The 14,167-nt window shown below is 40.9% G+C and overlaps 1 protein-coding gene across 1 annotated transcript in view; it reads right to left on the reverse strand.

Annotated features, from left to right (window-relative positions):
* Positions 1-2,491: 2,491 nt before the first annotated feature.
* The window catches only part of LOC103274395 (oxysterol-binding protein 1), a 32,454-nt gene continuing 20,778 nt past the window's right edge, over positions 2,492-14,167 (reverse strand). The window contains exons 9-13 of the mRNA XM_008071851.2: positions 8,993-9,096; positions 7,373-7,468; positions 5,885-6,066; positions 4,875-5,095; positions 2,492-4,786 (exon numbers count right to left, since the gene is read on the reverse strand). Coding sequence (XP_008070042.1) covers positions 4,644-4,786; positions 4,875-5,095; positions 5,885-6,066; positions 7,373-7,468; positions 8,993-9,096 — 746 coding nt within the window. The 3' untranslated portion in view covers positions 2,492-4,643. The remainder of the gene's footprint in view (positions 4,787-4,874; positions 5,096-5,884; positions 6,067-7,372; positions 7,469-8,992; positions 9,097-14,167) is intronic.

Here is a 14,167-nt window from a genome sequence, read left to right on the forward strand (position 1 = left end):
GGGGGGGGGGGGTCTTGCTATGTTGCCCAGACTGGTCTTGAACTCCTGGACTCAAACGTTCCTCCCACTTTGGCCTCCTAAAGTGCTAGGATTACAGGGGCATGAGCCACTGTGCCTGGCATAAGCTCTAATTTTTGATGGCAATCCTAGAACTCTTTGAGTTGGAGTCTCACTCTGTCACCCAGGCTGGAATGCAGTGACACAATCAGGGCTCACTGCATCCACCACCACCTGGGCTCAGGCAATCCTTCCACCTCAGCTTCCTAAGTAGTTGGGACCACCATGTTCAACTACTTTTTGATTATTTTATAGAGATGAGATCTCATTCTGTTGCCCAGGCTGGTCTCAAACTCCTGAGGTCAAGCAGTTCTCCTGCCTCGGCCTCTCAAAGTGCTAGGATTACAGGTGTGAACCACCACACCATGCCAATTTTAGAGTTTCACAGGTATACAATAGTGAATACTTCCAAATATTTTTCTATACCTCCTCTTAGGTTTATACTGTAGGCTAGTTCTCAGGTGTCTTGCTGAAAGTAGAGTAGACTGGCACTTCAGAGGTCCCTGACAAGTGTAATGATTTATTTTGAATCACGACTGAGCATGGTGACCCCTCAGGACCCACATTCCAAACTATTATGTCACATTAAAAGGGTCACTAAACGTTTCGGTTACATTTGATTGCCCCTAATGCAGGAAATCATATGCCATGGTAATATTCAAGATTGTGGGATGCAGGAAATTCCAAAAAAAAATTTTTTTTTTTTGAGTTGGAATCTCACTCCTTTGCCCAGGCTGGAGTGCAGTGGCACGCATGCTTGCTCACAGCCACCTGGCCACCCCAGCATCAACCTGCTGGGCTCCAGCAATCCTTCCCCCTCAGCCTTCCGAGTAGTCAGAACTACAGACGTGCGCTACCACGCCCGGCTATTTTTTTATTTTATTGTAGAGATGAGGTCTCGCCAGGTTGCCTGGGCAGTTCTCAAACCCGTGGGCTCAGGCAATCCACTCGCCTCAGCCTCCCAAAGTGCTGGGATTACAGGCTGTGCCACTGAGCCCGGCCTTTGCTGAAATTCAACATCAAATTCAGCAGTGGGAATCAGGCAATTGATTTGAACAGATTAAGTGACTTTCCCAAGACCCAGGCTAGAACATAATCCCTGACATCACAGCTAATTTTGTGGCTATGGGAGCCTTGAGCAATCAATGAGTCTGACGGCTGAATTTCAAGAATGCTCCTTTCCTCAGGTAGAGCCTCCAAAGAAATGGCACTATCCCTATTAATTATCTTCTGGAAATGGTAATGTGCATTTCGGCATGATGCAATATAATCCAGGACAAAAGTACTTAATTATCAGCTGCCTTCCAACCCAGAGTTTCTCCCAGAGCACAGGGCTATAGAGGTCACAAACTCTGGGGTTAAACAAACTAAGCTTTGAATTCCAGCACTGTGACTAACCGATCAGCTATGTGACCACGAGTAAATTTATTTAAATGAGGTTTTCTTTCATCTCCAAAATGATTGTAGCGTTTTCCTATTAAAATTTTTTATGTGGGCTGGACGCAGTGGCTCATGCCTGTAATCCCAGCACTTTGGGAGGCTGAGGCGGGAAGACTGCTTGAAGCCAGGAATTTGAGACCTGAGTAATGTAGAGACTCCGTCTCTACAAAAAAATCTAAAATGTTAGCTGGGCATGGCGGCATGTGTCTGTAGTCCCAGCTACTCAAGAGGCTGAGGCGGGAGGATCTCCTGAGCCTGAGAGAGGTCAAGGCTGTGGTGAGCTATGATCATGCCACTGCATTCTAGCCTGGGGGACAGAGTGAGACCCTGACTCAAAAAAAAAAAAAAAAAAAAAATTCATGTGTAAGCAAGAGGATGTTCAGAGTTCCTATCTCAGCATTCTTTTCATGGAGGCAGTTGCTCAATTAAGTGTGAGGTCCCTCCCACAGGCAGGAATCGCGTTTGCTTTGATCTGAGCCCCCTCCAGACCCCCAGGTCACTTTGCCCAACCCCTTCCTGAACCTGAACACAGAGAACCTAAGCAAGCAAGCAGGTTCACTGTTGTTACTGCTCGCAAAGGTCTTCAAATCAAAATTCAATGGTTTATGTTTCAAAAAACAGAATTTAACTCTACACGAAGCAGGTAAGAATCTAAATGGGCAAGAGAAATGAAATTCATCAGGAAAAATTTTATTTTTTTTAAAGTGAAGCAGGCCCAATATCAAAAACACTAACTACTCCCCTGTACCAAGGTAGGGCACTGACAATTACATCACATTGAAGGGATAGGGCCTATTAAAATGACTCTTCTGCACATGGGCCTTCCGGAGTGGGGTTCAACAGTTAAAAGATCCACTTTTCTTTCAATTTCTCAAAGGGACCACGGCTCCCGAGTGCCCGGACTTCCAGGCGGAACAAATCACCATGAGATCAGGTCTCCTCCCCCACCCCACTTTCTGCCTAGTAGGAGTTGAAGTGAATCAGACAAACAATATGACTTTTAAAAAATTATTTAATTTAGTAGTTTTTTTGTGGAAAAAAGCAATAAGGCAAAAAAACTGAAAATATATATAGTTTTGTTTTGTTTTCATGTGACTTTATTCCACCTGAACAACCCTAAACTTCTTCCATTAGCAGGAATCTGACTGGGCATCAACCCAGAAATGTAGTGCAGATGGTGGAGGAAGGAAAGGGGAGAAAGTAGGAAAGTCCAGTTTAGTTGAGGAACTCCCATCCGATCTAAAGACCCTGATGAGGTCACCACTTTTACGGGTCTCCTTGAAAGAAGCCCCTTGCTTGCATTGGGAACAGGGTTCTTAGGAGGAAATTCCCCAGCAAATTCTCTCATGTTTATCACAGTTAGGAAGGAAGGGACGGTGGGAAGAAATAAAATTACTAATTGACCCAGTATAAATCCAATTTCCCTGGAGGAATGGCTTCCTTTGGAATGATTTTCCCCCCCAGGACCCACACTGGCTGAGGCTCAGCAGTTAAGGAACAAAAACAAAAACACTAACAAAAAGCATACAAGGAAGGCACCTCAATTTGTGATCCTCAACCAAGGGTGGGTTGCACAGGGGTTGTGTTTCTGAACAAGACAACTGAAACAGAGAACAGACAGAGAAGGAAGCCAGAGCCCAACAGGAGCAGTTCTCTTGACGACCCACATGACGGTGCTCTCAGCCCTGCATCCTAGGAAGAAAGTTCTTTTGGGATTTAGCCTATGTGCCAGACAGAAGCAGAACTAAACTGATAGTTACCCTCCCCTGACATTCTACTCATACTCTCCCTGTCAAAAGAAAGAGGAGACAGGAAAAAACGTCAGTATTTCGTTTTCAAGAGTCAGCTATTTAGGAGAGCAGAGTTTAGACATTGGCAAGCACCCCGTGCTACAACCAGAGACAAAGTCCCTCAGTAACTGCTAGACGTGATCCTGCTTAGGCTTCCAATCTGTGTCTGCTCCTAAGGGATGGAAAGCAAAGGAGCTCCAAACCACATCAACGTGTGACCAAGAGAGTTCCAGGGAGACGAGGGATTATCAAAAAACAAGATTCTTAATGGGAAGGAGGAAAATCAAACCAAAAAAATTAGATTTTTCTCTACATATATATAATATACAGATATTTAACACATTATTCCAGAGGTGGCTCCAGTCCATGGGGCTTGAGAGATGGTGAAAACTTTTGTTTCAGATTAACTTCTTCTCTCAAATTCTGAAGTATATCGGAATGGGACAGGCAATGTTTTGCTCCACGCTGGGGCACACACCCAAACTGATATTGTGCTGGGAAAGAGAAGCCAGAAAGACAATGAAGAATGGGGGTGAGGGGAGGTGGGAAAGCAAAAGTGGCTAGCAGTCTTTTTCCATCCTGTCTGTGTTCTCAGAAGCTCTCCACCTGAGGAAGTCCGTAAAACCCCTGTGAGGAGAATGCAACCCTCTTACCAACCACCAAAGTGGTCTCCAGTTGCTGTCAAAGATGGGAGACAGCAGAGGGGTGTTTGCAACAAGTAAAAATAGAAACTTCCAAGTCTGTAATTCTGAATATTCCAGCCCTACAAAACAATCTCGCTCGCAGGTGTCCCAATACCTTAGTTATCTCTGCATGAACACTCTATTAAATCCAATCCCTGTGAACACATTTGATGTTACACCTAAGCTTCATCGCAACCATTCATGATGCCTCCGTCGGTAAGTCTTATGTTTCTTTTTTAAGGAACTTCTAAAATCAGTTCTTGCTCTGAACAGCACCAAAATGCCCCTGAATCATAATCTTACACAGATCTTGGCTGAGCAGGATACAAAGGGGCCGGTGAATGACATCAACTCAAATGGGGGCAGAAGGAGAAAGAAGAGTCAAGAAAACTTGACTTTGCAGATGTGGAATATCACTAACCTTCAGCCACTAAACCTCTCCCTTAACACACATAGGTATCTAGTATGTCAATTTCAGTTTTTTAATCAGCTAAGGCAACCAGCCAATCACCACCACTGCTGTCTGCTTCTGGTGATTGATTTGGAAAAAATGATTGGTCAAGACAGACAAACTTGAGGAAAGCACTTGGTAAGAGAGTCACAACTGCCAGCTTTCCCACACATCCTCTGTCCTCTTCTCCGTTAGATCCTCCTCCTTGTTGTTGCTGCCATTTCAGAAAATGTCCGGGCATGAGTTCCAGTCCTGTTTTTCTTTACACTCCCAGTATTCTCCCCTATAAATATGGGTTAACTCCTTGGTAACAGGGTCTTTCTTCCGTTCAAACCACAGGGCTTTATAGGGATCATATGGAGTGCCTGAAAGGAAAAGAGAGGAAAGCAAAACAAAATTAGTGCTGACATTCTTCATGCATCAAGAAACAAGAGTAGAAGGCAAGTTCGTTACCATCCTCTGTGGCTTTCATAGCTTCTGCTTCTCTCTTCTTTCTGGAAAGTCTTTGTTTTTCCTCCAGGCGCTGCTTCTCAGCATTTGCTTCATCCCAGCGCCCATTTTCCATCAGTCTCTGGTCAGGCCGGAACCGGCTGTCTGTGGGGGCAATGCCACTTTCCCAGGCATTGAGAGTTAGAGCAAGCTCTGAGAAGTAGTACATGTTTTCTGCATTCTTCCTAAAAGCAAAAAATGAGAAAAAGGGTAATGCCAGAGCTCACACTGTACTTAAGGAACAACAAGTAATATGCTGCCAAGACTACATCACCAAGGTTGTTCTATAAATAGAAAGGATCTAAAACCATGTCAGGTACCCCTCATTATGAAAGCCAAATTGGATGACTCTCCACCCCGTTTCCAGCATTATTCAATTCAGTAGTCTTCTGGGGTTGTATTGTGCTCAGTTGCAGTTATCCACATTCATTAGGAAGAATGAAATATTCTACTAAGCAAGTTTGTCATTCCTATTTCCTTGATTTTCTATTAACCTCTTTCTGGGATAAACTTGGCTATTACTATAGACTGAATGTATTAGATGATGACAGAACACAAATGGCCTCTGTCTTGCTCCCAAAGTCCTGTTCCTTGTCTCAGCAATGTTTCTGTTGCTGCTGGGCCTTTAATCTAACTTGTTAACAGGTGGCAGGCACCTTTCTCCTCTAGCCACTTTTGAAGAGTTTTGCTCTAAATTGTAGAAAAATATCCCTCTGAATCAAAATCCAAAAGACCTCTATAAAGCACAAAGTATTTTTTCGGATGTGGTTTGGTTAGTTTATACTTTCTTGGAACAAGGCAGGTTACAACTGAAATCATACAATGACAATCTTCTGGTAATCTCTCTAAAGGTCCTGGTTTCTCTTGATCAATCCCTCACATTATTAACTGAGATGGCAGGCATAAATGCCTTCAGTACTGCTCCACTGCCAAGGCCGAAGTAGTATCTGGGCAGCATGTATACTGATACTCACGGTAAAGGATTCCTTTTCCATAGCATGACCCTGCTTTCTTCTGTTTCATGGCTTCTCTGGCGAGCATTACTCTCATTTTCCCCAATGACTGGTTGTACTTTGAAACATTCCATTTTTTCATCCCACGTCCCCAGAAGGGTAAAGTGAACTTTTCCTGATGGATCTGTCACTTCCCCTGTCACCTGCAAGGGTGGAGAGCAGGGCGTGGGTGTACAGTATTCACTGTGGGTTAGCTTACCTGACTATTCTGGAACCCAAAGTCCTAGGGTAAATACTGGTTAAATCCTTTTATAACAAACACCATGGAGCCATCCAAATTATATTGTTGTATTTTTTGGTACTAGTTGCAAGAACTGAGTAATGACTTGGGGTTTCATTTTCATTTGTTATTTTATAGGGCTTTTTTTTTAATTAATATATGTAGGAAAAGCATCTGACTGGTATTCAGGATTTTTTTTTCCTCTCCAGAAATCAGAGACCCAGAAATCAGAAAACAGATTTAAATTCCCAGCTATTCTTCACTCCCCCACAGAAATTCATAGTATAATTTATTATCGTGGCAACACACAACTCTCCCTTAAACTTCACAGGATCAAACTGCTCACACCTTTTTCCTACAATCTTTTATTCGTCCTTCCTCTGTGTTTCCTGTTTTCTTTTTTTTTGAGTCAGAGTCTCTGGAGGGCAGTGGCTTGCTCATGGCCACCCCAGCGTCCACCTGCTGGGCTCAGGTGATCCTTCCGCCTCAGCCTTCTAAGAAGCCAGAACTACAGGTGTGCACTGCCATCGTTGGCTAATTTTTTGATATATCGTAGAGACAAGGTCTCACCAAGTTGCCCAAGCTGGTCTCGAAGCCCTGGTCTCAGGCAATCCCCCCGTCTTGGCCTCCCAAAGTGCTGGGATTACAGGCTTGAGCCACCACGCCCGGCCATGTTTCCCATTTTCAATCTCTCATTGCTCGACTTTCACTTCCTCATTTGTGGTCTCTCCCAGAAAAGAGAAGGAATTGGTTTATTCTATTTTATTTTATTTTATTTTTAAGAGATATGGCCTCACTGTGTTGCCCAGGCTGGAGTGCAGTGACATGATTCAGAGCTCACTGCAGGCTTGAATTCCTGGACTCAAGCAAGCCTTCTGCCTCAGCCCCAAAGTAGCTGGGACTATAGGCATGCATTACCACACTTGGCTAGTTTTTAAAATTTCTTTTACAGAGACTGGGTCTCACTATACTGTCCAGGCTGATCTAAAACTCCTGGCCTTAAGCAATCCTCCTACCTTGGCCTCCCAGAGTGCTGGGATTACAGGTGTGAGCCATCACACTCAGCCTGAAAATAGTTTAGTAATGCAATATGATTTCTTTTCTTGCTTTCTCCTTCACCTCGACTTTTTTTGAATACACACATACACACACACACACCAGCCTCAAAGGAGCAGGCTTTCTATGAGGTACATGCTAAGTGAAAAAATTTTAATTTCAAATTCCTTTACCTTTCTTGCTACATCCCGAGAGAAGTAGCTATAAGGAAAAAATTTAAGATTACACTTGTCTCTCGTCTTGTGATTCACAATATCGATTTCACCAGACTGAAAAATAAATTTTAAAAAATTGTAGATTAGTTTTATTAAGACTGGATGACTTGGATGTCTGCCAAACCCCATGCCTCATAATTCTTTACTTTTCAATCTTACATTCTAGCACTCCCTTGTTTAAAATTCAGGTCTTAGCCATCCTTGGGAATGCTATGGAATCTCTATGTAATCTTGGTATTCCAGGTTGAGTTTAAGACTAAATGATCTTTTGTTTTGCTTTGAATTGTGTGTCATGTTAGATAGCATGATTTGACCTTTTACATATACTGAAATTTACATAATAATTTACCTTTCCAAACCAATCCCTTAGTAGTATCTTTCATGAACTTGTTTTATTTATTTATTTTGAGTCGGAACTACAGGCGTGTGCTACCACACTTGGCTTATTATTATTATTATTTTTTTGGAGTTGGAGTCTCACTCTGTCACCCAGACTGGAGTGCAGTGGCCGCTCCCGGCCACCGCAGCCTCGATCTGCTGGGCTCTGGCGATCCTTCCACCTCAGCCTTCCAAGTAGCCGGAATTACAGGCATGCGCTACCATGCCCGGCTGATTTTTTGATTTATTGTAGAGATGAGGTCCCACCACCCAGGCGGGTCTCGAACCCGCGGGCTCAGGCAATCCACTCACCTCAGCCTCCGAAAGGCACGGGATTATAGGCTGAGCCACCGATCCCAGCAGGCTTATTTTTTGATTTGCTGTAGGGATGAGGTCTCACCAAGTTGGCCAGGCTAGTCTCAAACCCCTGAGCATAGGCAATCCTCTCGCCTCAGCTTCCCAAAGTGCTGGGATTACAGGCTTGAGCCACCGTGACCAGCCTCTTCATGAACTCTTCTGCTTAAATCTACTCATAATTTCAAGATTATATATGGTGGGCTTTTCTACACTTCATTCATTTCATTTTCCCCTCCCTTTCTATCTTCTGAATCCCAAACTACTCTTTAGGACTCAGCTTAATTCCCACATCTACTGTGAAGTCTTTCCTGACTGCTTAGAAGACAGTAAACACCTCTTTTTTGAATTTACTGCAACCACTGTCTTAAGAGGAAACTAACAATTAATTAGATATTATCTTAGTACATTTCTTATACTAGTGTATTTTGCAACATGCATTTCAACCTACACATGTTTGTCATATATCCCCAATGGTACAATACCTCCTTGAGGGACATTGTATCCACAGGACCTTGCACACTACCTGGCAATAAATATTTGATAAACAATGAAAGGATAAACAATGGGGCAATGTGTTTATTATTTTCTTACACACTTCGTACTGGCCAACAGTCTTAGTTGTCAGTCATTGATGAATGTTATAGTTTGGTCATTGATACATAATTTTAATAATAATTTGTAGTATAGAAACTTGGGGAAACTTTCCTGAAAGAAATTCCTTGGGAGAAACTGATGAATCAGAACAATATGCTGGGACTAGCTCGCATGTCCTAAATATTGCAAAGGAATGCCTACAGGGGTATTCTTCTAAACTTCAGAAATACTTTGGGTACTTTTACTCACCTGATCTATCCATAATTTGCCCACAATAATGTTGTGTACTGTTGTTGTAACTTTTTTCCAAGTATAGTGGTGCCCAGTTGCATGGAAAATACAATGGATGGTACCTAGAAGTAGAAATAGGTACAAATTGAGCCAAATATCAGAAAAATAGCACTATGCAGACTAAAAATAACAACAGATGAATTTCTTTCTATTAATATTTCTTACTTAAAAAAACTTATAACCTTCTAAAATGTTGGAAGCATTGACTGAAGTCTTTTCACTTGATTTTTAAAAATCTATGAACATAACTAAATGATGACAAATGATGATAATTGATGCATCTTATCTAGGGAAGCTACACTCTACAATAGCAACTGCAAAATATGCCCAACATGAAAAAATAAAACATACTTTGGAAAGTGCATGCATTGACAGCCAATAATGGGGGACAGGCCCTATTGTTAGTAACCAGATGGGTAACCCTAAACAAACCATGTATGTAAGGGCCTTAATAGTAGAAATGGAGTAGTAGATAAGTAGAGTCTTTGACATTAGGCAGAAATGGATTCATTCATTCCTGGCTCTAATGCTCATTAGGTGTGTGACCCTGTGTTGTATAATGAAGAATTTGTCTGGTCTTTGGCCATGGTTCCTGAGAGGAAACCTTTAAATCCTTGTAATTTTCCAAGTGATAAGTGTTTGATAGATTCTATTAATGAGGTGGCTCATGGTAAGCCCCAGCTACTTAATGCTAATAAGATAACTCAGGATGAGAACAAGGCTAAAAAGATCACCCATATGACTAGAGACTTGGGGCTTTGAGTTAATGATATCAGTTTGACTTCCTGACCTCCAGGAAGGAAAGGCAGACTGAATATTGAATTCAATCATGTGAAAAATGATTCAATCAATCAAGCCTACATAAGAAACCCCAATAAAATCTATGGACACCAAAGCTCAGTGGAGTTCCCTGGTTAGTGAACTTATCAATGTGATAGGAGGGAAATGTGCCCTGATTCCAGGGTGAGAAAGCATGAAAGCACTGTGTTCAGGATTCTCCGAGACCCCACTCTATGAGTCTCTTTATTTGGCTGATCCTGATTTGTACTCTCTGAATGAAAATACTGTAATATTACTTAGGACACTTTCCTGAGTTCTGTGGGTCATTCCAGAGAATTTTCAAACCTGCAGGAGTTGCAGGAACTCCTGAATTTATAGACAGTTGGTCAGAAGGGTGGGTAGCTTAGGAGTCCCCAAATTTGTTGCTGGCATCTAGCCAGGGCAGCCTTGTGGGGGACTGTGCCCGTCAGATATGGAGTCTGAATAAACTCTGGGTGGTTAGTTTCAGAACTGCACTTCAGTGTTGCATCCTGAATGTTTTTAACTTCCTGAGGCCTCAGTTTTATCATCTGTAAACTTGAGATAACCACATCCCGTGGTGCAGTAAATGTTTGTTATTTGCCCAACAAAATGCCTGAAATATAATAGGCACTTAGTATATATGGTTGATTTCTGTTCCTATGAGTTGGTCTCAAATGAATAACAAAACCAGTGGTTTTGAGCAGAGGTAACTGAGGACTCAAAATTTCAAAAAGTTTAAAAGATATATAGCGAGTAAGACAGTCAATTCCAGTAACAGCATAACTCCAAGTTCTCTCTGTAACCGCTAACGAAAAGAACATAGTAATTGTGGTTTAGGAATGTCTTTCTTATACAAAAAATTAAAGTGGCTTTGGTAGTTGGCTGATGAGGATAACAACAATGAAGGCAATCAAATTAATGATAATGATAACAACAACAATTTTGCTGCAAACACTTGTAATATACCAGGCACTGTGTTATGTTCTCTGTAGGCATGATTTCATTTAATCTCATAAGCATCTTCAAACTATTTGCTGCAACTAAATATACCCTAAATCTTTTAATCAATACCTCCTCCACCACCATCTCAATTCCATGAGGTCAGCATTTCCTGATATCGAAGCCAGACAAAGACACTACAAAAAAAGAACACTACAAACCAATATCCCTTATGAATAGTGAGTGATACAAATGCCCTCAACAGAATACTAAGAAACTGAACTCAGCAGCACATCAAAAGGATTATACACCATGACCAATTGGGATTTATTTCTGAAATGCAGGGATAGTTCAACATATGAAAATCAATGAATGTAATACACCACATTAACAGAATGAAGGGAAAAAACACATGATCATCTCAATGATATAGAAAAAGCATTCATAACATAAACACACAACAAACTAGGAACAGAAGGAGAATTCCTCAACATAATAAAAGTCATTATGAAAGTCCCCACAACAAACATCATACTCAATGGTAAAACATTTAAAGATTTTTCTCTAAGTTCAGGAATAAGGCAAGGATGCCTGCTTTCACCACTTGTATTCAACATAGTACTGGAAGGTTTAGTCAGAGCAGTTAGGCAAGAAAAAGACATAAAAGGCATCTAAAATGGAAAGCAAGAGATAAAAGTAATTGTGTTCACAGATGATATATTCTCATATATAGAAAACCCTAAAAATTATCACCTACACGCCTGTAATCCCAGCATTTTGGGAGGCAGAGGTGAGAGGATTGCCTGAGCCCAGGAGTATGAGCTAGCCTGGTCAACTTGGTGAGACCCTGTTTCTACTATAGATAAAAAAATTAGCCAGGTGTGGTAGTACAGGTCTGTAGTTCCAGCTACTTGGAAGGCTGAGGCAGAAGGATCGCCTGAGCCTGGCAGGGCAAGGCTGCGATGACCATGAGTGTGCCACTGCACTTCAGCCTGGGTGACAGAGTGAGACTCCAATGCCAAAAAAAAAAAATTATCCCCTGCCCCCAAAACTAGTTAGAATAAATGAATACAGCAAAGTAGCAGGGTACAAATCAACATACAAAAATAAGCAACATTTTCTTTTTTTTTTTCTGAGTTAGAGTCTCACTGTTACCCAGACTGGAGTACACTGGCACACTCACAGCCACAGCACCCTGGACCTGCTGGGCTCAGGCCATCTTTCTACCTCAGTCTTCCAAGTTACTGGAACTATAGGCACATGCCGTCACCCTCAGCTTTTTAAAAAATTTATTGTAGAGACAAGGTCTCACCAAGTTGCTCAGGCAGTTCTTGAATCCCTGGGCTCAGACAATCCTCTCACCTTGGTCTCCCAAGTGCTGGGCTTACGGGTATGAATCACCGTGCCTGGCCAATAGGTTGCATTTTATGCACTAATGAAGAGCAATCTGAAAGGATATTAAGAACAATCCCATTTCCACTACATCAAAAAGAATAAACACTTTTAACCAAGGCGGTAATAACTATAAAATATTGTTGAAAGAAATTAATGTTAAGACATAAATAAATGGGGCAGCAGACGGCACACATTCACTGTTGTCTTGCCCATTGTGCCCTTCACAGAATGTCATTCCTTCAATAAATCTACCTTTCCTAGTTAAAAAAAAAAAAGACAAAAACAAATGGAAACACATCTCATGTTCACAGCTTGGAAGACAGTATTAAGACATCTATATCACCCAAGCAGTCTACAGGTTCAATGAAATCCCTATCAAACTCCCAATGATGTTTTTTACAGAAATAGAAAAACCGATCCTAAAACACATATGGAATCTCAAGGGACCTCAAATAGCCAAAACACTCTTAAGAACAAAGTCAGAAGACTCACGCTTTCTGATTTCAAAACTTACTACATAGTTACAGTAATCAAAATGGTGTGCTACTGGCATAAAGGCCAATGGAATAGACCAATGGAACAGAACAAAGAGCCCAGAAATAAGTCCTCGCATATATGGTCAAATGATTTTTGACAAGGGTGTCAAGACTGCTCAGTGGAAAAATGACAGTCTTTTCAACAAATGATTCTAGGGAACTTGATATCCAGATGCAAAAAAACTTGGAAAAATGACAGTCTTTTCAACAAATGATTCTAGGGAACTTGATATCCAGATGCAAAAAAACTTGGACCTTTATCTAACACCATATACAAAAATTAACTCAAAATGGATCAGGAACATAAACGTAAGACCTAATCTTTTTATAAAACTTTTAGAAGAAAACATAGATCAAAAGCTTCAAAACACTGGATTTGGCAGTGATTTATAGGAAATGACACCAAAAGCACAGGCAAAATGGACTACCTGAACATTAAAAAAATTTTGTGTATTAAAGGACAATAGCAGCAGAGTTAAAAGGAAACATATATAATAGGAGAAAATATTTGCAAATCATATATGTGATAAGGGATTAATATCCAGAATATATAGAGAACTCCTAAAACTCAACAACAAAAAACAAACAACTCAATTCAAAATGGTCAAAGGACTTGAATAAATATTTCTCCAAATAAGATATATAAAGGCTACTAAGCACATGAAAAGGTGTTTAATATCACTAATTATGAGGGAAATGCAAATAAAAACTACAATGATATATCACCTCACGCCCATTAGGATAGTTACTATAAAAAAAGTGTTGGCAAAGATGTGGAGTCAGCAGAACCCTTGTTAGTGGTAATGCAAAATGGCATAGCCACTGTGGAAAATGGTGGTTTCTCAAAACATTAAAAATAGATTTACCACGTGATCCAGCAATTCCACCTCTAGGTATACACTCAAAAGAATTAAAAGCAGGATCTCAGATATATGTACATCCATGCTCATAGCGGCATTATTCACAATAGCTAAAATATGGAAGCAAACCAAGAGTCTATCAACAGATACATGAATAAGTAAAATGTGGTCTATAGATACAATAGAATATCATTTAGTCTTAAAATGGAAAGACATTCTGACATTTTACATTTTACATTTGCTACAACGTAAGTGAACCTTGAAGACACTGATCCAAAAATGTTAAATACAGTCAAGCCCCAAGCCAATGTCTAGAAATCCCATTCTTCAGACTTCTGAATTCAGTTTCCTGTCACTATATCAATTTTTTTTTTTCAAACTCTCAGGAAGGTTGAGATTTTTGTTTAGTTCACTTACATTTCCCAAACACTGAATGAAAGGGCACATGGCAGGTACTCAGTAAGTAGCTGATACATGTAGGGACTTACAATCTGTCTTGGTAATCCAAATTCTTAATTAATCTTAGGAAATGAATGCTAACAAAGACTTTTTTTTTTGAGTCAGAGTCTTACTCTGTTGCCCAGGCTGGAGTGCAATGGCAC

Source organism: Carlito syrichta, unplaced genomic scaffold (assembly GCF_000164805.1).
Source record: "Carlito syrichta isolate Samal-C Ts95f unplaced genomic scaffold, Tarsius_syrichta-2.0.1 Scaffold314765, whole genome shotgun sequence".
Lineage (NCBI taxonomy): Eukaryota > Metazoa > Chordata > Mammalia > Primates > Tarsiidae > Carlito > Carlito syrichta.